Below are 26,478 nucleotides of genomic sequence, written 5' to 3'. Positions count from 1 at the left end.
AATAACAGACAATACACCAGATGTAATTAAATGATTTACAGTTTATAGATATTACTGGAACTTTTGGTGGCAAAAATAGGAAAACAGATTATTATCTGAATGGTGGCCGATTAGGAAAAGGGGAGGTGCAACGAGACCTGGGTGTCATTATACACCAGTCATTGAAAGTGGGCATGCAGGTACAGCAGGCGGTGAAAAAGGCGAACGGTATGCTGGCATTTATAGCGAGAGGATTCGAGTACAGGAGCAGGGAGGTACTACTGCAGTTGTACAAGGGCTTGGTGAGACCACACCTGGAGTATTGTGTGCAGTTTTGGTCCCCTAATCTGAGGAAAGACATCTTTGCCATAGAGGGAGTACAAAGAAGGTTCACCAGATTGATTCCTGGGATGGCAGGTCTTTCATATGAAGAAAGACTGGATGAACTGGGCTTGTACTCGTTGGAATTTAGAAGATTGAGGGGGGATCTGATTGAAACGTATAAGATCCTAAAGGGATTGGACAGGCTAGATGCGGGAAGATTGTTCCCGATGTTGGGGAGGTCTAGAACGAGGGGTCACAGTTTGAGGATAGAGGGGAAGCCTTTTAGGACCGAGGTTAGGAAAAACTTCTTCACACAGAGAGTGGTGAATCTGTGGAATTCTCTGCCACAGCAAACTGTTGAGGCCAGTTCATTAGCTATGTTTAAAAGGAAGTTAGATATGGCCCTTGTGGCTACAGGGGTCAGGGGGTATGGAGGGAAGGCTGGGTTCTGAGTTGGATGATCAGCCATGATCATAATAAATGGCGGTGCAGGCTCGAAGGGCCGAATGGCCTACTCCTGCACCTATTTTCTATGTTTCTATGTTTCTATATAATTAAGAGAGAATAAAATATAAAAGGAAAATAAAAGGCGCCACACTTATCAAAGTTCAATCTCTTCGTGCACAAAACAGTTGGAGCTCAAGGACCTTCTTCTTCACCCTGCGACCCCTTGGACCACCTCGACCGGCCGCCTGGGACCAACAACGGTGGTCGACCAGACGCTCCACACGAGTCCGTCTCCATCTCCTCGCTGAACGCCCTCCTCGGGGTCCGACCCCGTTAGTGGACATCACGGCACCTCGTCCATCCTATGTCTCGCTCTCCCACCTTCTCCCCCAAAACCCCACGCATACAGTATCTTCAAATATACCAAAAACATAACAACTATCCCAATTGGTTAATAACATATTTCTTATCACACTCTAAACCAAAACAAGCTGCTACCGCAAACTTTCTCAGCGTTTAACACAACAAAGCCACATTCCCCAGATTAACATAACAAAGACGCCATTTTAATTAGCCTCCGCAGTAACATAAAAGTCAAAACCCCCTTACATGTGTATACAAATAAATAAATAATGGATGGGGTACTGGGGGAGGTGGGGCATTAGCAGAAGTTTGAGGAGTCAATGTTCATGCCATCAGGTTGGAGGCTACCCAGACAGAAGATAAGGTGTTGTTCCTCCAACCTGAGTGTGGCTTCATCTTTACAGTAGAGGAGGCTTTGGATAGACATATCAGAATGGGAATGGGACATGGAATTAAAATGTGTGGCCACTGGGAGATCCTGCTTTCTCTGGCGGACAGGTGCTGCCTGGCCTGCTGCGTTCACCAGCAACTTTTTATGTGTGTTGCTTGAAATTCCAGCATCTGCAGATTTCCTCATGTTTACATACTATGTTCCTCCAGGTATGTAAATACGACACCTGAAATGCATATTTAAATATTTAGCCCATTTTGTTTGTGCAGATTGATAGACTGTTACTTGATAACAACATCAAGGCATCTGAGTGAAAGGTAGGTAGATGGTTTTGCAGTATAAATCAGCAATTTAAAGGTTAATTTTATTTGTCACAGGTACAGCGACACCTACAGAAAAATGTATTGTCTGTGTCAAATCAGTTCAGCAAGGACTGTGCTGAGTAGCACGCAATTGTAGCCATGTTTCCAGCGCCAACATAGCATGCTCACATCTCTCTAACCCTTAGAAGAAGAGAGAGCAAGCTTCTGTCTCTTTGCTCTACCAATTTTTGTGCTTCCCTGAAATAAATCTGCATTGATTTTAATATATAAACTGGTGCTTTCAGGGTGTTTTGTGACAGAGAATAATGAAAGAATACCCATTGATGAACATACGAAGCACAGTCTTTTGCTAATTCACTGTTCATGCTTTCAACCCTTAACTGTGCAGTTTGAATGACATAGACCTTGTGTTATGTGGTACCATCATGTGGGATGGGTGGGGAGCAGAATGGGGATAGAATACCACCACCCAAGGTACAACTGGAAAAGCTTTGATAGCTTTGGATACAATAGGGTCTCTTAAGAGCCTCTTAGACAGGTACATGGAGCTTAGAAAAATGCTATGTGCTAGGGAAATTCTAGGCAGTCACTAGAGTAGGTTACTAGGTTGGGACAACATTGTGGGCCGAAGGGCCTGTAATATGCTGTAAATTTCTATGTTCTATCTAAGCCCACACCCTGCTTTGGCCAACTGTCAAACTAATTAATAACTTTGAATATTTCTCAGTAACAGATATTCAAAATTTTGATGTTGGGATTTAAACAAAGACATTAATGAATTTTCCATGCATTTTAATTCGCTAAACAAAAAGTAATCAGAGGCAGGCTCACCGCATGGCTAAGAATAACCTGCAGCTAGATCTTGACAAAATTACTTTCCGTCAAATAAATGAGCGCAAGCACAATGTGTACTTCACCAGACAAAATGTAGCAATGCGTTTCATTGGCATGTTTTCACGCCTGCAAGTCTGTGTCATGACATAGAATCAAACTCTGTGGGAAATATTAAGTGCCAAGCTATAGGGTGGGCTGTAAAACTATACTGAAATAATGGTTAATGTTGACATTAATTATACTCACTCTGCTGGGAAAAATTGTGGTGACAATCAGCAATCTATAATTAATTACAAATAAAGTTGTTTAGATTTTGTGAAATATACCTGAATTAGTATTATTTATGTAATTCAGCTACAAGGGAATTGCAGTTTTTTTTTACTACTGTGCAGTTTCTGTTCAAAATGGAAATATTTACTGTATCTCTAACTATTCTTAAATCTTTGAGCAAAACTAGTGGCCAATATCACATGGAAGAACAAAGTACACACAGAAAATGAAAGCTATTTTTCATCATGGGCTGTATCTTTGATCTATTCCAGTGTGAAATGTATGTGGTTTAGCAATCTGGAGGGAAAAAAGTAATGAAAAACATTTTCATATGTATCAAATCATCAATCACAAATTTTAAACAAATGTGATTTTTGATATTTCATGGAAGAGGTATCTTGGAGCCAGAGATTATCCTTGAACCTTCGGGAGAGATTGCCACCTGTAGCAAATGGACCATAGGGACTTCCCCTGTTTGGTTCAGCATTGGAGGATAGCCAAATATTTAACAGGGGTTAGACTCGAAGGTATCCTGAGTGGCACAGTGGCACAAATCATTCATGAGGATTTCTTTCATTGAGACATTTTTAAAAAAAGTTTTCTTTTGCTTTATCACAGATCTAAACAAGCCACAGATTTATCCACCAGTCGCTAAGTCATTACCGCAAGAAGGGAAACACACTGTTTAAATACCTTGGAAATGTTGTATATTAGTTTCAATGTTTCTGTTCAGAACAAGGTATTTGTTAGCTCGTGGAGCTACTAAGCTCAGCTGCCCTGTTAATTAGTTATATGTGGGGGAGTAAATGCTTATGAGGTGTTTATTACAGAACATCTTCATCCAAAAAGGAATGTGTGGCTGAGGAAACAGTGCAGGCAGCAGGGTTCCAGATTTCTGGATCATTGGGATCTTTTCTAGGGAAGGTGTGACTTGAACAAAAAGGACAGGTCACACTGAACCCAAGGGAGACCAATATCCTCGCAGGCAGGTTTGCTAGAGCCGACAGGGAGGGTTTAAACTAATTTGGCAGGGGTATGGAAACTGGAGTGTTAGGGCTGAGAATGAGGCAGCTGGTATACAGATATATGCAGTGTGTAGTGAAACTCTAAGGAAGGACGGGCAGGTGGTAGGGCACAATTGCAGTCAGTGGGATGAGTTGAAATGTAATATGGGGGCAAAATCATAAAGGGTGATGAATGCAGTACTGAAGATGTTTTTTTGAATGCACTCAGTGTACGGAATAAGGTTGAGGACTCCCAACTCCCTTTGCACCTCTGAGTTTTGAATTTTCACCCCATATAGAAAATAGTCTATGCCTTTATTCCCTCTACCAAAGTGCATGACCATGCACTTCTCTACACTATATTCCGTCTGAAACTCCTTTGCCCGTTCTCCCAATCTAAGTGTTTCTGCAGACTCTCTGCTTCCTCAACACTACCTGCCCTTCCACTTATCTTCATATCTGTAAACTTGGCCACAAATCCATCAATCCTGTCATCCAAATCATGACATATACCATAACATGAAAAGAAGTGGTCCCAACGCTGTTCCCTGTGGAACGCCAGTATTCACTGGCAACCAGCCACAGAAGACTCTCTTTATGCCCACTCTTTGCCTCTTGCCAGTCAGCCAAGCTTCCATCCATGATGTGGAAAATTGTTCAGGTTTATCACTTTGACAAAAAGCTGGACTTCCCAGTCTGGATTATCAGCCAATCAATCTCCTCTCAGTTTGGTACTCAAAAGTACTCTGAGAGGTAAGAATTCAGCAATAAACTGTTCCTACTGACTCATTTGGATTTCATTGAGATCACTTGGCTGCCAGTCCTCATCACAACTTTGATTCAATTAGGAAGCCAAGGGCTAAGTTCCGTGGGTGAAATGAGAGCACTTGCTGGTGCCGTAACAAGGGGAAAATGCTTAAATGGTTGAAGTGATGCCTTGCATAAAAAAAGATAGATGTGATTACTGGAGGTCCATTGTCTTAGCCCCAGGCCATTGGTGCAGGAGTTCCTCACAGCAAAGCTTCTAGACCTGACCGCCATCAGCCAATTCAATGATCCTCCTTCCACCAGAAGGTTGAATGGGGGATGTTTGCTGATAATTGTAGAATATTTAACCTTATTCTTGACAACTCAATATAGCCCATACTGGCATGCACAACCTCAACAATATTTGGGCAGGAATTGATAATTGACCGGTAAAGTTCATACTATCAGGTAATGACTACCTATTTTAACAGATTACCCAAGTACCTTCCCTTCCCTCAACATCACCTTTGCCAAGTCCTTGACTATTGACCTTCCTGAGTTCACTACGCTAGAAAAGCAACAGGTTAGCTATATAGACCGTTCTTAGCTAGTCATCTTCCAGTTCAGCCACATAAATACGTACTTCCACTCTTACAGCAGTTCCCAAACATATGACCTCTAATACCAAGAAGAACAATAGACACACAACTTGCACTAGTTGTGCACCATTGTAACTTAGAGAAATAGCACTTCCTTCATTTGTTCCTGCAGATCTCTATACAACAGCATTGTGGGATTACCTTCTCGAAAAGGATTGCGGTGGTTCAATGTGTTTCACCAACTCGAAGATGATGTCGGGTTTATGACTGTAACCAAGATAAAATCTATTCAATGCAATATTGACGTAAAGCCTACTTTAATAAAGTTTCAGTGAACAAACAAAGAGGTTCATACAATCTTTTCTTTTAGTCATTAATGATTGGCTTTATTTGGGCACTTTCTGTTTATGCTGCTTATTTTTGTTGTAGCCATCTTAGCTTAAGATACTTCAAGGCATATTGGGTTAATGAGTAATGCCAGTGTTTTACCCTCTCCCCAATTGAACACATTTACTGCTGTCGCAGGAAAACAGCATCCATCATCAGAGACGCCCATCGCCCAGGACATGCTCTCTTCTTACTGCTGCCATCAGCAAGGTGGTGTGGGACCCACACCACCAGGTTCAGGAACGGTTATTACCCCTCAACCATCAGGCTCTTGAACCAGAGGGGATAACTTCACTCGCCCCACACTGAACTGTTTCTACAACCTATGGACTCCCTTTCAATGACTCTTCTTTTCATGTTTTCAATATTTATTGCTTATTTATTTATTATTCTTAGGCTTGATTGTTTTCATTTCTTTGTAATTACTGTGAATGCCTGCAAGAAAATGAATCTTAGGGTTGCATATGGTGATATATATGTACTTTGATAAACAAATCTACTATGAAATTTGAAATTTTTAAATTTAATATGAAATTTAAAACTGTTTTATCAGTTTATTTTCCAAGTACTGTTGTTATAAATCTATTTTCTGAAAGGCATATCAGTATTGAGTGTCCACCTAACCTCCTCCTATTCCTGTTAAGTTCTGAATGGATTTGGGACCTTTTCCCAAATTCTTAATTCAGCACTTGTTATGTTCCAGTGAACAGACTCCAATGACTCCAACGTCAGCTCTCTGACACCAGCAAGTGCACTTAGCTGAACTAAAACCAATAAAATTGTTACAGGTTTTAGTGGTATTTTTGTCATTGAAGACTTTTGCTTTCTAACTGTGAGCATGACTTGAACGTTACTGAGAATGTAATCTGTTGTAGATATGAAAAATATCCCATAAGTCTCCAGATTCAGAAATGAAACTTGCTGAGAAGTTGATCAGGAAGCTGGAACCTGATTTGGCTCAGTGTCAGCTTTTACCACATTTAGCTTATTATTTTTTTCCTGTTAACTGGCATTCCTTCATTACTGTATCCATTGACAGAAACTGAGAGCAACTTATTTCATTTGATAGATTGCCTTAGGAAAGTACAGAAGTTGTTGAGGCAAGTGGAGACATGCCTTAAATGTGGAACCTGATCAAAATTCTGTTGGTCTTTGCCTGTTCTCAAATTCAAAATGGTTACATTTCTCCAACTGATTAAATCAAAACTGAGTGAAAGTATACAAAATCAGCAAAAGTGGGTCTCATTAATTGGGCTGTCCAAATGTTTATGCTAACATCAGCAGTAGCTTCATTAACAATTCCTACCATTTCCTTTCATCAGTGGGAAAGTGATGACAGAATTAGCTATTGCTCCTGATTTATTGCATATGTAGATACAATTCACTTGACTAAATTCATCAACAACCAAAATACTATTAGTGGGTATTCATCTCCATTGGCGTTATTGTTCACTATTATTTGCCAGCATTCATATACTGTATTAAAATTGTTGATGAGTTCAGAATGTTTTCCTTAAATTAAGGCAAAACCATGCTGCTATCCAGCTGGATTGTCATTGTTTTGAAAAATCAATAAATTCAAGCCACTGTATTTGGATAGATCATGTACGTCTTCATATGCCTTTATTTTCCCTCTTTTTCTTTAAAATGGATGCAAGGCATAAGTCTAAGATGGTTCAACCCTCTCTTTTTTTATGAAGAGAAATGATATTTTATTTCCAAATACCCTGAACTTCAACCCAAGGCAATTTTTTTCTCAAATTATTTTTAAAGAGAGCTTGAAATTATTTGTAGCAATTTGTCTGCAAAAGACCAATCCTTTGCTGTCATCTTCTTAAATTCAATTTACTTCGGTATTTATCCAGTCAGAATGACAAACTACCTCCGTTTCTTAAAACAATCAAAATGTATTTATGCAAATGAACATTCTGATAATTAACTGGTAAAAAAAAGTGCATTGATAGATTTCCATTGGTTACTTCCCTCCCTTTATTCTGGTCTTTGATCAGTTACATTATTATGAATTGATTTTGCGAGTAAGCAATCTTGCAAAGTGACGGACAGAACCTACACTGATGCGGATCATTGGCTTGGATGGTGATGAGTTGGTTAACTTGGTTTGCCCCGCATAAAATCCGAAAGTCATTAGGAGCATAGGCAAATACGTTCATTCACTGACATTTCAAGCTATGCATGATAATTTAATTATGGAAAGTGAATCTCGTCTCTCATCACAAGAGAAATAATCGAATATTAACTTGCAGAAATGTGTTTCAGTTCAATTAAGTGGTCGATGATCAACGCATCCGCGTTGGCAGCAGCTGGGGGGCGGGAGGAGTGTCAATCACTCTGCGCCGCAAGGGCTGCTGGGATAGGGCCTAGTGCGGCGCTTGACCGAGTACCAGGTGGCTGGTGTGGCAGAGCGGAAAAGACGAATAACTGAGGGGGGAGACAGAGAGAAGGAGAAAGAAAAGGAGAGAGATCGACCAACGCGGGGAGACGCGCTCGCACACACGGTAGCTGAAGGCGAAGGTCCAGCTGCCACTTCCTTTGAGGACGGGAGTACCGGGCGGGCCGCAATATGACTACCGCCGTGGTCCAGGTCTCCAACGTCTCTCCGGTGGCGAGCAGCGAGCAGCTGAGGACGCTCTTCAGCTTCCTGGGAGAAATCGAGGAGTTCCGCGTCTTCCCTCCCGAGTAAGTGTCCGAGCTGCAGCGCTGGAGCGTCCATAACCTCCCGGTGGAGGCGCGCATGGGCCTGGCAGTCACCGCCCGGGGGCAACACAGCGGCGGCGCGCTTTCCTACTCGCCTCCCACCCCTCCGGGCGCTGCTGCCCATTATTCCTGCCCGCCATCTTACACTGATGGGCGACAAGTTTACATCCTGCCTCCAGTCGCTACTTGCTCGTTGATCAGGCAGTTGTGCTGATCATCCTGTCGCTGGAGCGGTGAGGGGGAGGGGTGGCAGGAGGCAGGTAGGGGTTGTACAAGAAGACCGCTGGGTTGGAGAAGCTGGGATGTGGGTGAGAAGGAGACGAAGGGGTGTTGAGGGGGTAGTGGCAAGGCAGGGGGCTTTTGGTGGTGGTGGAGTGTGGTGAGAAAGTGACAACAGCTTTGGCGAGCAGTTTTTCTGATTCAGTACCAAGGGAGTGCTGTACAGTTGAGGATGTAGTGGAAATCAAAGGCATCTTCTTGATCAAATGGATCTGGAAAAAATCAGTGGGAGAATATCTTTTCTTGATCTCACGCCAGATATGTTGAGAATTAGGGTTCAGTTTATTTTGGAAGGACTGATAAAGCTAGAATATACCAATTGGGACCCTGAGGAAGTATGGAGGAAGCTTGGTGTATGCATTTAAGGACCTCTGAAGTCAACAGCAGGCAGATGGATGAAGTAGTGAAGAAGGCATGTGGAATACTTTCCTTAATTAGCTAGGGCATGGAATATAAGGTCATTGAGATAAGACCATAAGATAGAGGAGCAGAAGTAGGCCATTCGGCCCATTGAGTTGTTCCATCATTCAGTCATGGGCTGATCCAGTTCTTCCAGTCATCCCCACTCCCCTGCCATCATCTCATAACCTTTGATGCGCTGGCTACTCAAGAACTTATCTATCTCTACCTTAAATCAGCGGTCCCCAACCACCAGGCCATGTGGAAACGATATGAGTCAGCTGCACCTTTCCTCATTCCCTGTCACACACTGTCAAACTTTAACATAAGGTTGCCAACTGTCCTGTATTTGCCGGGACATCCCGTATATTGGGCTAAATTGGTTTGTCCCATACGGGACTGCCCTTGTCCCGTATTTCCCCCGCTAAGGTAGAGCGTTCTTATGAAATGGCGTGAAGCGAAGAAACAATTACCATTAAATAATTTATATGGGATAAATTTTTGAGCGTTCCCAGACCCAAAAAATAACCTAACAAATCATACCAAATAACGCATAAAACCAAAAGTAAATAACACTAACATATGGTAAAAGCAGGAATGATATGATAAATAAACAGCCTATATAAAGTAGAAATAATGTATGTACAGTATAGTCGGGAAGATGAAGGCAAAATCCATTTGTGGGGAAAAATTGGCACATATGCGCACACAGGTGCCCGCGCAAGGCTTCATGGTCATGGTAGTCTTTCCTGTGGTAAAGTGTCCTGGGATTTGACTGCTACTTTTGTCCCTTATTTGGGAGTGAGAAAGTTGGCAACCCTAACTGTAAAGGACATGTGGAGGTGAGTTTAACCCTATTTGAACACCCCTGTGGTCGGCCGGTCCGCAAGAATATTGTCAATATTAAACTGGTCCGTGGTGCAAAAAAGGTTGGTGACCCCTGCCTTAAATGCACCCAGTGACTTGGCCTCCACAGCCGCTTGTGGCAGCAAATTCCACAGATTTACCACCCTCTGACTAAAGTAATTTCTCTGCATCTCAGTTCTAAATGGACGTCCTTCAATATTAGTTAAGCTGCCAAATGGAGTTTGTCGTGCATTTCTGGATGCCAAACAATAGAAAGGGGAGAGGGGTGTTGCAGAGGAGATTCACTGGGTGGTTAACTAGGATGAAATTTCAACAAAATGGAGATATTCATTATGCTGAATATGTTTTCTTTGGAAATGGTGGAAGATGAAGGAGACCTGATTGAGGTATGCAGGATTATGAAGGCGGAGACAAACGTTGGAAGATGGTTTAGTACAGGTAATTACTTTATGGCCAATACAGACGCTAGCTGAAGATCTCCACGTTAGTTGATTTAGGATTAGACCATTCTATTGTTATTCATTAGTTTGCTGTCAGAGCAGTAGCCACAATGGATGCCACTTGCCAAATGAACAAGAAGCCTGATCTGCTTGAGAATAATCACTGAATAGCAGTAGCAGGACACAGAAAATAGCTGTAGAGAAGGTGCAAGAGGGGAAGACACTGAAACCTTTCTGAAGAATGAAGGACCTTTAAGGTTCAAATTGCCCATTCTATTTTATTAAGCTTGTTACATTTTAAGATTTTTTGTGTAATGACTATAGACTAGTACTGTCAGCCAAATCAAAATCTCCCTCTTTTACTGCTGTGTAGCTTTCTTTCACGTTTGTCAGAAATGTGTGCCAATTCCCTGGAATAAAAAAGCAATTGATTTGCTGTTTATATTAGGTCATGTACAATGTGACAAAATGTATTGCTTTTATCATTACTGCAATGCGAGAATAAAATGTACCAATTCAATAGAGTGAATGGCAACAAATTAAATCACAGAATTGATTCAGGAATGCAGTTCAATCACTGCCTCCTCCAAAATTAAAGAATATGTCAAACATTTATTTCTATTTGTTAAATGTGCGGATATAACTTCCCATCAAGGCATAAGCAAGCTTTTGGCCAATAAAATCACATTTGTTATTTAATTTGGTGGAAGTCCAGAATTAAATTTTAGGAAATGAAGCAGGTTTACCTCAGTATGTCCTTTTTCTTTATTCATTTTTGGGAATCTCGGTATAGTAGGCAAAACTAGCAATTATTGCTCACTGATAAGAGAATGACAATAAGATTAAAGAGTGTTTAATATCATTTCCTGTACATAAGTGTAAAGAAATGGTTGTTACTCCAGGTCTGAAGCAGCACAAAAAAACCACAAAAGATAACACAATAATAAAAAATCAGAATAAATAAATAGATATCTTACATACAGATTGATGGTTTGTGCATAAAGTTATGCTAGGCTGTACCTAAGGTGACTGACAGGAAATAATAAAAGTAGTGGTGGAGTTGGTGGGTATCTTGATCAGCCTTACTGCTTAGGGAAAGTAACTACTTTTGAGTGTGATGGTCCTGGTATGGATGCGACACAGCCTCCTCCCTGAGTAGAGTGGAGGAGATCCTTTATGACGTTGCTGGCCCTGCCACTGTCACGTCCCTCCCGTGTAAGTGTCCGGGCTGCAGTTCTGGAGTGTCCGTGAACTCCTGGTGGAGGTGCATTGGACCTCGCAGGCGACCCAGCAGTGATGTGCTTTTCTGCCTGTCCTCCCATCCACCGGGTGCTGCTGCCTATTATTCTGTGGCGGTCAGTGCCCGCTGTTTTACATTGATAGGCAACAAGTTTCGATGCTGCTTACATTTGTTACATGTGCTGTTTGCCCTTTTGCTGGTTCAAATAATTCAGAGGGGTGGCAGGAGGCTGGTAGGAGTTGTTCAGGAGGTGCGTTGGGTTGGAAGAGCAGGGATATGGGTGAGGGGTGGTGGGAGGTGTTGAAAGGGTCGGGTTTGAGGGGGGGAAATGGAGGGCTTTTGGAGGAGTTGGAGTGTGGTGAGTGAGAACAGCTTCAGCAAGCAGCATTTTTCGAGTTAGGACCAAGGGAGTAGTGTGGGCAAGTGGCCAGGTGGTTAGGGCATTGGACTAGCTACCTGAAGGTCGTGAGTTTGAGCCGAGGCAACGTGTTGTGTCCTTGAGCAAGGCACTTAATCACACATTGCTCTGCGACGACACTGGTGCCAAGCTGTATGGGTCCTAATGCCCTTCCCTTGGACAACATTGGTGTCGTGGAGAGGGGAGACGTGCAGCATGGGCAACTGCTGGTTTTCCATACAACCTTGCCCAGGCCTGTACCCTGGAGAGTGAAGACTTTCCAGGCGCAGATCCATGGTCTTGCAAGACTAACGGATGCCTTTAAACCAAGGGAGTGCTGTGTAGTTGAAGGTATGGCACCTTGATCAAATGGATCTAAAAAAATTCAGTAGGAAAATACCTTTTCTGGCACCTTTCTGTATATACGTCCGTGATGGCAAGTTGGCTGATAGCAGTGATGCATTGGGCAGTTTTGACTATAGGTTGTATAGCTTTCCTTTCCATCGCAGTGCGGTTTCTGTACCGAGCAGTGCAGGGTGCTCTCTACTGAGTATCTGCAAAGTGATATGATAATGGATCTGTAATGTCCTGCTCTCAGCCTCCTCAGAAACTAGAGGCATTCTTGACTTGTAGGACGTGTTCTGAGACCATGAGACGTTGTGTGTGATGTGCACTCCCAGGAGTTTGAAACTGCTTGCAGTTTCCACTGCTGTGCCGCACATGTAAAGGAGGATGTGAGTTCTGAAGTCGATAACCACCTCCTTTGTCTTGTTAACATCAAGGAAGATGCTATTTGTCTGGCACTAGGCTCCGAGCTCTTCCACCTCCTCTCTGTAGGCAGTCTCATCGTTTTTAGTGATTAGTTCTACCACTGTCGTGCCATTGCAAATTTGATGATGTGATGGCATGTTTGTTTGGCCATGGTCTCAACACTCATCCCTGGGGGGCACCCGTGTTGAGGATAATGGAGAAGGAGGTCCTTTATCAAAGATCTTTTCATTAGGAAGTCTAGTGCGCATGCGCCGGTTGTGCATGCAGCCTGGTACAGCCATTCTGATCTATTCTTTTACTTTCTTCTTACTTTTTAAGTTACGTTATTTTTGTATTTTTTTTCTCACGGTAACACGTCGAAGCTGCACCCTCTCTAACATGCTGGTAGAGAGAGTTTTATTTGGGTTTTCTTTAGCACTGGAAATGGTTACATCCCGACACGCAGGACAGAAGCAAGGTTGCATTGTGTATTCCACGGACCAGCAAATCCCGGCCGGCTTAGCTAACAGAGCGGCAGACACCCCTGCTGAAATCCGGAGGAAAACACACAGAGGATGCAGAGGGGGATCACAAAGCCGAGGAAAGAGGACCAGGTCGAGACAACAGAGACTTTTGGAGAAGAGGAGTTCGGTGGGTAATATCGTTCCGGCTGACCGGAAGTGCACCAAGAGCGGTAAGCGTAAACGAGTTTCGTGCTTACTGATCTGGTTAACAACGGATGGTGCAATCCGGGGTATATTACGATCGAGGAACGTGTTTGCAGACTGGATATTGAACTTTTTACTGTTGGACTTCGACCACATTCCACTGTGATACAACACTGGCGGCACGGGAGGTCGTTCCTGCCTGTGGCCATCGAACGTGCAGCTCCTCCCGTGGAGGGTCAGACACCCTGAGCCAATAGACTGGTCCTGGACTTATTTTCCATCTGACATAGTTTGCATTTTGTTGTTTGATTGTTGGGGTTTTTTGTATTGCTATATTTACACTCTATTTTTGGTTGGTGCGGCTGTAACGAAATCAAATTTCCCTCGGGATTAATAAAGCATATCTATCTATCTATCTACCAGTTGCACAGTGGTGTATAAACTCACCTTGAATGTCTGCAACCATTCTGAAGATGTACACTCATTGGGCTGTTGGGTGTTTCAAGATTTAGCTCCAATGATAATCAAGGAATATCCATGTATTTCCCAGTCAGTTTATCCTATGCAGTTTGGTTACGGTTTTGAAAACTTTGGATTAGCTTAAATAAGTACTGTTTGTAAAGGATGCACACTGATGCACTGGTGGAGGGGGAATGAATGTGAATTGCATGCCAATCCAACATTTTATTTAGTGTTATTGGGGCTGCCCATGTTCAGACAAGAAGAAATGATTGCACTCTTCATCTGACTTGAGCCTTGTGTATGATAGAAAAGCTTTGGAGCTTCAAGAGATGAGTCACCTGCCACAGATTGTTTGGACTTTTCCTTGTAGCCTGATCGAGTTAAGTAACTGGTTGATCAAGGGATCTGTGATCTTGATGGTGGGAGGAATGGGAAAAGGTAATACTGTTGGACGTGAAATGTAATTAATCATTATCTGACATTTTAACGGCATGTGCCTGATACCAGCCTGGATGTTATCTAGGGTGTGCTTCATGCCGAAGAGTTACAAATTGTTTTGTGGCACGGCATCGTAGCAGTTAGTGTATTGCTAGTACAGTGCCAGTGACCCAGGTTCAACTTCACTGCTGTTCGTAACCGGTTTGTATGTTCTTTCTGTGACTGTGGGTTCCCTCTGGGTGTTCCGGTTTCCACACATATTCCAAAGACGTACTAGTTAGTAAGTTATTTGGTCACATGAGTGTAATTGGATGGCATGGGTCTGTCAGAACAGAGAGCGGCCTGTTTCTGTGCTACATCTCCTAAATATAAATAAATTATGCAGTCAACAAACATTCCACCTCGGAAGAAGAGTAACTGATGAAGAAAATGAAGATGGTTGAGCCGAGGACACTGGACTCAGATTCCTGTGGGCTACATTACTTCGTAATTGTGATCAGTGTTCCCTCTAATTTGTATTGACCAATGTGCACAAAATCTTGGGCTGTGCAATTTTTTTTTGCCCGCTGACAATATTTCTGCACTGAATTTTGAATATAGAGGTATTCATTTTAACAGCTAGCAAAACACTGCCAATAAGAACTTTGATCTCCTCTGGGTGTGATAGTTTTTGCTCTCGTTCATCTGGATTCTCACAGACCTGTAGCAGATAATGAATGTAATTTGCTTACTAAATGATGCTTTAAAAAGTCATGTTTCCAAAAATAACTCCACTTCTTCCCACTTGCAAATTCTCCATCAACTTTTGCATTGGGACAATACGTGCAGGTAACATCAGTTTCTGTATCGTACTTAAGTATTTCTTGTAGCTGCACGTTCCTAGCCTCATGAGCTTTTGATGTAGCAGTTTCTACGGTTTCATTAAGCCATTCTACTTTAAATGAACTATCAGTTCTTTTGCCCTTCACAGGCTTTGCATCTTCAGCATTTGCCACAGTGAAACAAAAATTTCTTCGATTAAAAACAGTACAAATAAGCTATTTCTAAAGTCTACAGACAAGTCATTGCAAACTCTGTGCTGTCCACACCGTCTGCATCAGAAACTGGAAAAGGAAGTGTGATTGTGTACAATTGTGAAATGAGGTCGAGGATGACAACCCTCTGTGCGCAGTTCAAATTCGTTTATGTCAGGGTTCCCCAATCAGTTTTCCACAAGGGCCAAATTATGTCAAGCATGTCAAGCCAAGGGCCAAAACATCCAGAGTTTTTTTTCATTGTGCCAGTAAGTTGTTTTATGGGCAGATGTTGTGGCTGTTATTACCATTATTATGATTATTATTAGTAGTAGTGGTAGTAATAATTTAGGCCTGGGATTCTCAAAGCCTGTGTTGTGGGTCACACAAGAAAAAAAATGCACTCTTGAAACAAAATAAGTCCAAAACCAACCATTTAATTATGACTCTAGCTATCACAACTGCCAGCTGTCACACTGAGAACTCATCTGGGACTTAAAAAACAAACACACACACACACACACACACCACCCCCCCCCCAAAAAAAATGGTAGTCTTCATCACTTCTCTTCCACACAGAGTTTTAGTAGTACTTCCTTTTCCACTGTTTCTATTCTCTCATTTAATCTATTTGTTCTTTTTAATTAAGCTATGTAGCATTTGAAGTATGACGTGTAGCTATAAATGAAATTATCACTTATTATTATTGCAATATTATTATACCACAATAAGATTGACAAATGGACAAAAATTGATTCACTCACCAATCAGTGAGAGAAATGACAGCGACAGGATGAGTCAGTCCTTCTGATGTCGGGCCTGTATTCTGTTCTGGCAATCCTGAAGCACTGGCCAAGATGTGCATTGGAGAGTCTGTTTCAGTCCTGGTTCTTGATAGAGTTCATTGAAGAAAACGATGACTCACATACATATGTGGAGGGGAACAGTGTGAGTAGGAGCATTGCAATAGCTCTCATGTTTTTGAATTGAGCTTGGGGAACCACATTGATCCAAGAGTCACTCACCCCAATGTCCTTGTGTTGTGCTTTGAGCAAATCAGATGTTCCCATTTCCAAGACCTCCATCTGAAGAGTTGCCTCATCTATGGAAGGCACCAGCCTTTTGGCTTCTGCAGTCCACTGGCCGTCAGCCGAAACGGAGAACTGCTGTCTCAGGAAGAGGAGGCTGTCACCTGAGAATTAAAGTTTTCTGCCAGGCTCATCACGAAATCCTTCATCACTGAATCCTCCCTCATTTCGTTCTTCTCACAATGCTGCCACAGACGTGGAAAGTGTAACTTTCTCTCTGAATGTGCCTCTCTCCAAAAGGTTCAGCTTTGACCGGAAAGCTTCAGTCGCCTCGTACATGTCCACAACAGTGTGGTTGTCGCCTTGTAATTGCAGATTAAGTTGACTTAGATGAGACATGATGTCACACAAAAAAAGAACATGTGCCATCATGTAGTGGAGATGTTTCAGAATACAAAAATTAAATACATTCGGACGAGGAAAAAATAATCACAAGGAGGAAACCCACCATCTGTGGTTAACTTAAAAGAAAATAAAGTCAAAGCATACAATTGCCCAAAGTAGCAGGACTTAAGATTGGGTATAATGCAAAACACAGCAAGAAGTGTGAAGTCTAGTTTATTGTCATATGCACAAGTTCATGTACGCACAGGTAGAATAAAAAATTGCTTGTAGCAACATCACAGGCACATAGCATTTATAAGCAGCATTCACAAAGACATAAATTATTTTTGACATTTACACAAAAGAACACAATTAGAACAAAAAAAGTGCCAGTTTAGTAGAAACTGGTCATAGTGTTGATAAGCTAGTGATTAGTATGCTGCTTTGTTCAAGAACTGAATGGTTGAAAGGAATTAACTATTCTGGAACCTAATGGTTTATGGTGGTTGTTAGGTTAATTGAAAATTACGAAATGCCCCTATTGTAGATGGGTGGTAGCAATAGCAGAATCCTGGAGACACATGAGACTGCAACTGCTGGAACCTGGAGTCAAAAATTAAACTGCTGGAGCAACTCAGCAGGTCAAGCAGAATCTGTGAAGGGAAAGCCACACCAGGGAGGGTAGAAACAGGATGATTTGGCAGATAAATGCGTGGCTGAGAAGCTGGTGCTGGGGGCAGTGCTTCAGGTTCTTGGATCATTGGGACCTATTCTGGGGGAAGTATGACCTGTTCAAAAGTGACGGGTTGCACTTGAACCCGAGGGCGCCCAATATGCTTGTGGACAGGTTTGTAGAGCTATTGGAGAGGGTTAAAACTAATTTGGCAGGGGAGTGGGAAACGGAGTGAAGGGAGACAGGATGGGACAGATGGTAAAAAAGTAAAGATAGCATGCAGTCAGACTGTCAGGAAGGGCAGGCAGGTGATGGGACTTAGTTGCAGCCAACAGGCTGAGTATCAAAACATTTGGGATGTAGAATCAGAGGATAGCAAATACGGTACTTAAGTATTGCATCTAAATGCACGTAGTATAAGAAATAAGGTGGATGATCTTGTTGCACTATTACAGATTGCCAGGTATGATGTTGTAGCCATCACTGAATTGTGGCTGAAGGATGGTTGTAGTTGGGAGCTGAATGTCCAAGGTTGCTTGTTATATTGAAGGAATAGGAAAGTAGGCAGAAGGGTGGTGTGGCTCCACTGATAAAGAATGGAATCAAATCAGAGGAAAGATGTGGCATAGGATCAGAAGATTTAAATCCTTGTGGGTTGAGTTATGAAACTGTAGCGGTAAAAGGACATTGATGGCAGTTATATACAGGCCTCCCAACAGTGGCTGGGAGGTGGACCACAGATTACAACAGGAAATAGAAAAGGCATATCAAAAAGGCAATGTTAATGGTAGTCATGGGAGATTTTTAACATGCAGGTCCATTGAGAAAATCAGGTTGATAATGGATCTCAAGAGAGTGAGTTTGTTGAATGCCTAAGAGATGACTTTTCAGAGCAGTTTGTCGTTGAGCTTACTAGGGGATCAGCTATACTGGATTGGGTGTTATATAATGAACCAGAGGCAATTAGGGAGCTTAAGGTAATAGAACCCTTAGGAACCAGTGATCACAATATGATTGAGTTCAACTTGAAATTTGATAGGGAGAAAGTAAAGTCTGATGTAGCAGTATTTCAGTGGAGTAAAGGAAATTATAGTGGTATAAGATAGAAGGAGCTGGTGGCAGGGATGTCAGCAGAGCAGCAATGGCATGCATTTCTGGGAAAAGTGAAGAAGGTGCAGGGCATGTCTATTCTAAAAATGAAGAAATACTCAAATGGTAAAACAATACAACCATGGCTGATAAAGGAAGTCAAAGCTATGGTAAAAGGCATATAACAAAGCAAAAATTAGTGGGAAGATAGAGGGTCGGGAAGTTTTTAAAAACCTACAGAGAGCAACTAAAAAGTCAAGAAATGAAAAGATGAAATATGAAAGCAAGCTAGCAATTAGTATCAAAGTGGATAGTAAAAGTTTTTTCAAGTATGCTTAAAAATAGAAATGAGAGTGGATATAGGACCACTAGAAATTAAGGCAGGAGAAATAATAACGGGGGACAAGGAGATGGCGGATGAACTAAGTGAGTATTTTGCGTCAGTCTTCACTGTGGAAGACACTGTGCCTGATGTTGTAGTGTGTGAAGGAAGAGAAATGGGTGCAGTTACTGTTGCAAGAGAGAAGGTGCTCAAAAAGCTGAAAGACCTAAAGGTATATATACCAGATAAGTCACCTTATGTACTAGATGAACTGCTTTCTGGGGTTCTGAAAGAGATGGCATTAGAGATTGTGATGGCATTAGTAATGATCTTTCAAAAATCATTGGACTCTGGCATGGTGCCAGAGGACTGGAAAATTGCAAATATCACTCCACTCTTTAACAAAGGAGGAAGGCAGCAGAAAGGAAATTATAGACCATTTAGCCTGACTAGTGGTTGGGAAGATGTTAGAATCAATTGTTAAGGATGAAGTGATGCAGTACACGTTCACACAGGACAAGATAGTACAAAGTCAGCATTGTTTCCTTCAGGGAAAATCCTGCCTGATGAACCTGTTGGAATTCTTTGAGGAAATTACAAGTAGGATAGATAAAGGGGATGCAGTGGATGTTGTATGTCTGGACTTTCAGAAGGCCCTTGACAAGGAGCAGTACACGAGGCTGCTTACCAAGTTAAGAGTCCATGGTATTACAGGAAAGTTACTAACATGGTTAGAGCATTGGCTGATTGGTAGGAGGCAGCAAGTGGGAATAAAACGATTCTTTTCTGGTTGGCTGCCAGTGACTAGTGGTGTTCTGCAGGGGTCGGTGTTGGGACCACTTCTTCTTATGCTGTATATAAATGATTTAGATGATGGAATAGATGGCTTTGTTGCCAAGTTTATAGATGATACGAAGTTTGGCAGAGGGGCAGATAGTGTTGAGGGAAACAGATAGGATGCAGAAGGAGTTGGACGGATTAGGGGAATGGACAAGAAAATGGCAAATGTTGGAAAATGCATGGTTATGCACTTTGATAGTAGAAATAAATGTGCGGACTATTTTCTAATCGGGAGAAAATCCAAAAATCTGAGTTGCAAAGGGACTTGAGAGTCCTTGTGCAGAACACCCTGAAGGTTAACTTGCAGTTTGAGTTGTTGGTGAGGAAGGCGAATGTCATGTTAGTATTCATCTTGAGGTCTAGAATACAAGAGCACGGATGTGATGCTGAGGCTTTATAAGCACTGGTGAGGCCCCACCTTGAATAGTTTTGGGCCCTTCATCTTAGAAAGGATGTGCTGGCAATGGAGATGGTATAGAGGAGGTTCACAAGCATGATTCCAGGAATGAAAAGGTTATCATACGTGGGTCTGTACTCGCTGGAATTCAGATGGATGACGGGAGATCTCATTGAAACCTTTTGAGTGTTGAAAGGCCTAGACAGAGTAAATTTGGAAAAGATGTTTCCCATGGTGGGAGAGCCTGGGACAAGAGGGCACAGCCTCAGGATACGAGGGTGGTCTTTCAAAACAGATGGGGAGAAATTTCTTTAGACAGAGTGGTGAATTTGGGGAATTTGTTGCCACATGCAGCTGTGGAGGCCAGGTTGTTGGGTGTATTTAAGGCAGAGATTGATAGTTTCTTGATTGGTCATGGCATCAAAGGTTACGGGGAGAAGGCTGGGAAATAGGGTTGAGCAGGAGGGGAAAAAAAAAGGACAGCCATGATTGAATGACAGAGCAAACTCGATGGATCAGATGGCCTAATTCCACACCTATGTCTTATGGTTTTGTGGAAATATTTAATGTTTTGGGTTGAGACTGCATTAGAACTAAGAGTGAAGAGGCAAAATAGTCAGTCTAAAGGGCTGAGGGAAAAATTTGAGGCGGGGCTGGCAAATGATTGGGGAAACAGAGAAGAGATCATGGGTGGAAGAAGTGGTCAGAGTTAGGAGATTGGCTGGTGAGTGATAGTTACATAAAATTTTGGAAAGAGTAAAAGAGGTTAGATGGAGCTGGATAAGAGGGGAAGGTAGAGACAGAGGCTGGGAAGTATTAGGTGGAAATGAGGCTGCAGGTGCTTGTATCTGATTTAAGAGAGGTGATCAATCAAATCTGTTGGGGGAGAATATTGGAAAAATTAAGGAATACTGTGTGGGTGATAGTTAAGTGGAACCAGCTGGAGAAGAGGAATGAAAGTGGATTCCTGTGGGGGACAGGAGAGAGAGGCACACAGGGAGTGTTGGTTATCTGAAGTTGAGAATTTCAGTGATCATTCTGTTGGGTTCTAGGGTACTCAGGCAGAATGAGGAGAGTCAAAGTAGAGTCTGTGAGAGAGAAACAGGTAATAGGGAAATAAATCAAGGAGGGGAATTAATCTGAGATCTGGAGTTGACTCTGGGTTGAATGACCTGCTTTACTGTCATAGATCATAATGTATAAATATCTAAAATCAAGAATTGGTCAGGTGGGAGAGGATCCAGAAAATTAAAATCACCTGGAAAGTAGTACCAGCCAAATTGGACCTGAGAGCTGATAATCTTCGGGTTGTGATGAAATTCATCTCAGATCTTAAAATAAATGGCCAGTCAAATCATTGATAGATTTATATGTTTGTCTCAAAACTCCCGAGATTCAGGGAAGGGTCAATGAGAATGGTGAGTAGCAAATGCCAATATTTCTGTTTTTATCTGAAATTAGAGGACTGTTGGCTTATCAACACTGATATGATAAAACAAGATGTTATAGCCAAGTATAGAGTAGGCATAAGTGAGCCTTTTTATGTAACCAGTGGTATGCAAGAGTGGTGGAACCTCCATTTATATGATTTAAGTAAATGACTTGGATGAAGGTACTGAAAATTTAGTTGCTGAAGAAATGTTGAAATACAGGTAGATAGGAATAAAGATAATATGATGTACCTGTGTCCCTTTGTAGCTTCTTCGTGAGTTTAAACAAAATTATGGCAAATAGAATGTCATTAGGGAAAATGTGAAATTGCTCATTTTGGCTTGGGGTAAAATGTAGGGAAGTTGCATTTAAATTGTGTAGTTTATTGGCGAGACCATATCCAGAGTTTGTGTAGACTTCTAGTTTCTTTATTTAAGCAGTGTTTTAATATATTGAAATTTGTTAGTACAAGGATAACATGGTAATGTGATATAAGTCTGCCTAGAATATACTTTTTATCTTTTACTTTCTAAGGTGATATTCAACACACCCAAATATCATACTTCATCAAGAGTGAAGCTGAAAAACAGCAGTTTGTTCTGAATAACTTTAGTTGTACATGTTCATTTCGGGTTATGTCTCCAGTAGACTTGTTTACATTCCTGGGCGCGAGATAAGATGTCACTGGCTTCATCGCAAAGTGATGGTCTAGTAAGGCAACAGTCTCCCGCAAGAGGGCTGTTGGGGTCTTGATTATGTGTTATACTATATTTGAGATGGGAATGGTTTTAATTATATAGGTTAATGGGTTTGACCAGGTTTTTTTTCTTGTCTCTTTGATATGATTGTCTATGAGAACCGCTTTGCCTTTCTAATTCATTGGTGCTAGAGGGGGACGGTTAATGTTCAGTGTTTGACATTGCTAAGTGACACTCACAGATATTACAAAGTAAAGGGTTGAATGGGAGGGGTGACGGGAGGAGGATGGGAGGGGGGTAACTCAGGGCTTCACCACCAACTTACAACAACAGATCCAGGGGAAGATGAGCAACACGGATAAATTAGAAAATCTTACTATTGTATCGTTTAATGTTAGAGGATTAAACTCTCCCTACAAGTGTTCGAAGGTTTTAGATTTCTTATGCAGAAAGAAAATAGATATCATGCTGTTACAGGAAACACATCTTAAACCTAATGACAATCCCAGGGTTCAAAACTGCTTTTATAAACCCATTGTGGAATCAGCTGATGGTACTCGTACGAAAGGAGTAATGATATTAATGTATCAATTGAAAGGACTGGCTCCGACACTGAAGGACATCTAGCTTTTTGCTGTACATCCATTCAGGGTATATAAAAAAAAGTTGCATTCATTAGCCTATATGCCCCCAACTATATTCGAGGCTGAATTTTTTCCCTCAGTTACCTCACAATTACTGAAGTTAAGTGACTACCAATTATATGTTGGTTTGGACATGAATGCTTTGGTAAACAATAACCTCAATGAATCTTCCTCAACTATATCAAGCTCTCAAGAATCTGCTTCCAAAGCGCTTAACCTCTTTCTAACAGATTTAAGTTTAACTGATGTATGGAGGGCGCATAATCCATCTGCTAAAGACTATACCACCTTCTCCACAAGACATAAAACTTTCTCTCGGATAGATTACATTCTTATATCCTCTGGTTTGCTGCCTTTGGTATACTCATCTATCGGATCACAACCTACTTATATCTACTTTTAATTATGGCAAAATCAAAAATAAGGCTACTAGGTGGAGGCTTAACTCCACCCTTCTAAAAAAAAAAAGATGAATTTCTAACACAACTGAGAACAAAACTGACGGAATTTATAAATTTATATAAAAATAGTCTCTCAGATGTGACAGTGATTTGGGCCTCCATGAAGGGTTTCTTACGAAATAACGCTGTATGGTTCAGTTCCCACCTACATAAAAGCCGGCTTCAAAAGATTTCCACCCTAGAAGAACAATGTAAGGTTTTGGAGAATGATCTCAAAAGGAGATACACCATAACAAAAGAAAACAAGCTCAAAACAAAACAAGCAGAATTAGATGATTTATTAAGAAGCAGGGCAGAATATATGATCCATATAACCAAACATGAGTATTATGCAGAAGGCAGCAGACCGAGCCATCTTTTGGCACTAAGCTTGAAACAACAGGAAGCTAAAAGGTCTATACCAGCGATTAGATGTGCTAAACGTGGAGTAGTATCTTCAACAGAGGAAATAAACGAGACATTCAAGAATTACTTTAAAGAACTGTATACGGGCCGGCTGGTGGCGCAATGACATTGGCGCCGGACCCGGGAACGGAGGTACCCGAGTACGCTTTCCATCCGTGCCGGGTTGAGTGTCGAGATCGCAACTCGACCTCGTAAAATGAAAAGGAAAAATACTGTGAAAATGTCTGTGTGAGGAGTGGTGTGCCACACAGTCTCTCTCTCGCTCCGCGCATTGTAAAAAAGCCATGGAAAAGACATCATCACAGACGCACACGCACGCAGGCACACCCCCCAAAAAAAGAACTGTATACAAGTGGTTTAGTTCCTTTTGAGAATGACTTCCCGGATTTTTTTTTAGTGGATTAGACCTCCTTACGTTGTCATTAGAGGACACCAAAACTCTAGGATCTCCTAGTACACTGGATGAGCTACTCAAAGCAGTCAAAGCTACAAATAAGGGCTGTACGCCAGATATAGACGGCATACCTGTGAAACTTTACCTAGTACTTTGGGATATTCTTGGACCAGTATGGTTAGAAACATTAAATTATGCTATTGGAAATGGCGCTTTCCATAGAGATCTAAACACAGCCCTGATCACAGTTATACCTAAGCCCGGTAAGGACCCCTTTGAGTGTGCCAATTACCGTCCAATCTCCTTGATAAATGCTGACCTCAAGATATTTTCCAAAGTCTTAGCCAGTAGACTCAAGACAGTAGTTGGGAAAATAATTAGCCCAGATCAAACAGGCTTTATCAGGGGATGTCTCGCATCTGATAATATTCGCCAGCTCTTACACATACTGAGTGCAATGCATAAAATCCTGCCTGCCTGTGGCCTGCTATTTCTAGATGCTGAAAAAGCGTTCAATCGCCTTGAATGGCCATATCTTTGGGGAGTTCTAGAAGAATTTAAGTTCGGTGATAAATTTATCAATATGATTCAAACACTGTATGCTAATCCTTCAGCCTGGTTATGTATGGGAGGAGGTTTCTCAGAGTTATTTGACATTGGACGGGGCACACGACAAGGGCACCCTTTGTCTCCTTTAATTTTTACTATATCTATTGAACCACTTGCACATTTAATTAGAAACTCTCCTCCCCTATTACAATGGTGCAACATCACATTTGATATCACTTTACACGGACGACGTATTAGTTTATATGGCAAATGTTCAACAAACTCTCCCCTATGTTTTAAAAACACTGGAACAATTTGGATTTCTTTCAGGATACAAAGTTAATCTGCCAAAATCAGCACAGATGCTGATCAATACAGATAAAATAAGGTGTCTCTCCCTCCCCAGATTAATGTTACAAATGAGGTCCTCTACTTCCCTATCGTCTGTGGCTAAAACAAATTACTCTTTAATTTTGAAAAAAACAGAAGATTCTAATGGATGGAGACACCTGCCAGCGTCAGACCCAGCCCGTATATCCGTCATTAAAATGAACATCTTACCCCGCATTAATTTTATCAGCTCAATGATCCCACTTGCGCCTCCAGCAGGATATTGGCAAAAACTGGACTCTTTAATACGATGCTATGTTTGGAACAGTAAATGACCCAATATAAAGTGGTCAGCTCTACAGTTCAAAACGTCGGATGGGGGATTGACATGTCCTTTATAAATTATCTCACTTGTGTTTGCAAAGAACCTACAATTGACCTTGTTAGTCTTTTCCTTTTAATAGACCTCTTATGCCTTTTTGCAAGTTTACTTCCATTTTCTGTTTTCACTTTCTCTATCAAATGACTTGATCCGTGTTTGCTGAATAGAATATAGAACAGTATAGCACAGGAAGGCCTTTTGGCCCATGATGTCAGTGCCAAACTTGATCCTTGGACCAATAGGGTACTATACAAAACTGTTAGGCTAGATTTTTTATATTCATTTTGTTTTAGATTTTTTTTATATATCTTCTGCATTAGTGTGTCAGTAGAAAAGAAAATAAATAAGATTTCCAAACAGTCATTTTCCAAAATATTAAATGTTACAAAGAATTTTTTTGTATTTCATTAAAGAAAGCAACATATTAATTAATAGTCCAGCTTTCAAATAAAAACTTGATTACTTTTAGGTATAGCCCAGTGCATGATGAAACAGATGAGAAACAGATGCTAATGATCAATGACGTAAAGAGTTGAATGAACTAAACTGATTAACAGAAGAAAGAATCAAACTGGGCGAAGTTCAACCAAACTAAAAGATGAGGATGTGGCGGATGTGACAGTTTAACTTTCAAATCATCATTTCTTACACCATGGAAAGAGCGGGCTTATTAACAAGAGACAGGTAGTTATCCTGCATCAACGAGATCTCTTCTTAAGCAGGAGTTTCTAGATGTGCTGTCCCAAGATCATCTGAAGAAGAACTAAAAAATGGGCAAGATTGAGGACCAGAAATACAGTGGTTGGCCGAGGAAACTGCTTGCACTGGACAAGAGATGCATCAAACTGATGTCCTGCACTGCTATCAGTTGTGAAATCACAGAAACCACTATAACCCAAGTATACTCCTCTACAGTCCAGAGAAGTCGTGTCAGAAGTGGTCTTTCTGGATGAGTTGCTGCCAAAAAACTATTCTGAAGTGGAAATAAAGCCACACAAACACAAGGACTGCGGTGCTGAACAATAGCATCAAGTGGTCTGGACTGGCAAGTCATAATTTGAAATGCTTGGCTCGAACAGGAAGCAGTTTGTCTGTAGAAGAGCTGAAGAGCGTCA

General features: G+C 41.5%; 1 protein-coding gene across 2 annotated transcripts in view; it reads left to right on the top strand.

The window, feature by feature from the left end:
• The first annotated feature begins 7,738 nt into the window (after positions 1-7,738).
• Positions 7,739-26,478, top strand: part of LOC134347155 (splicing regulatory glutamine/lysine-rich protein 1-like) — an 82,666-nt gene continuing 63,926 nt past the window's right edge. For both annotated transcript variants that reach the window (XM_063049364.1, XM_063049363.1), the window contains exon 1: positions 7,739-8,365. In XM_063049364.1, coding sequence (XP_062905434.1) covers positions 8,250-8,365 — 116 coding nt within the window. In that variant the 5' untranslated portion in view covers positions 7,739-8,249. The remainder of the gene's footprint in view (positions 8,366-26,478) is intronic.

Source organism: Mobula hypostoma, chromosome 5, assembly GCF_963921235.1.
Source record: "Mobula hypostoma chromosome 5, sMobHyp1.1, whole genome shotgun sequence".
NCBI classification, from domain to species: Eukaryota; Metazoa; Chordata; class Chondrichthyes; order Myliobatiformes; family Myliobatidae; genus Mobula; species Mobula hypostoma.
The sequence above is the reverse complement of the archived record's forward strand: the minus strand, read 5'-3'. Positions and strand labels throughout refer to the sequence as shown.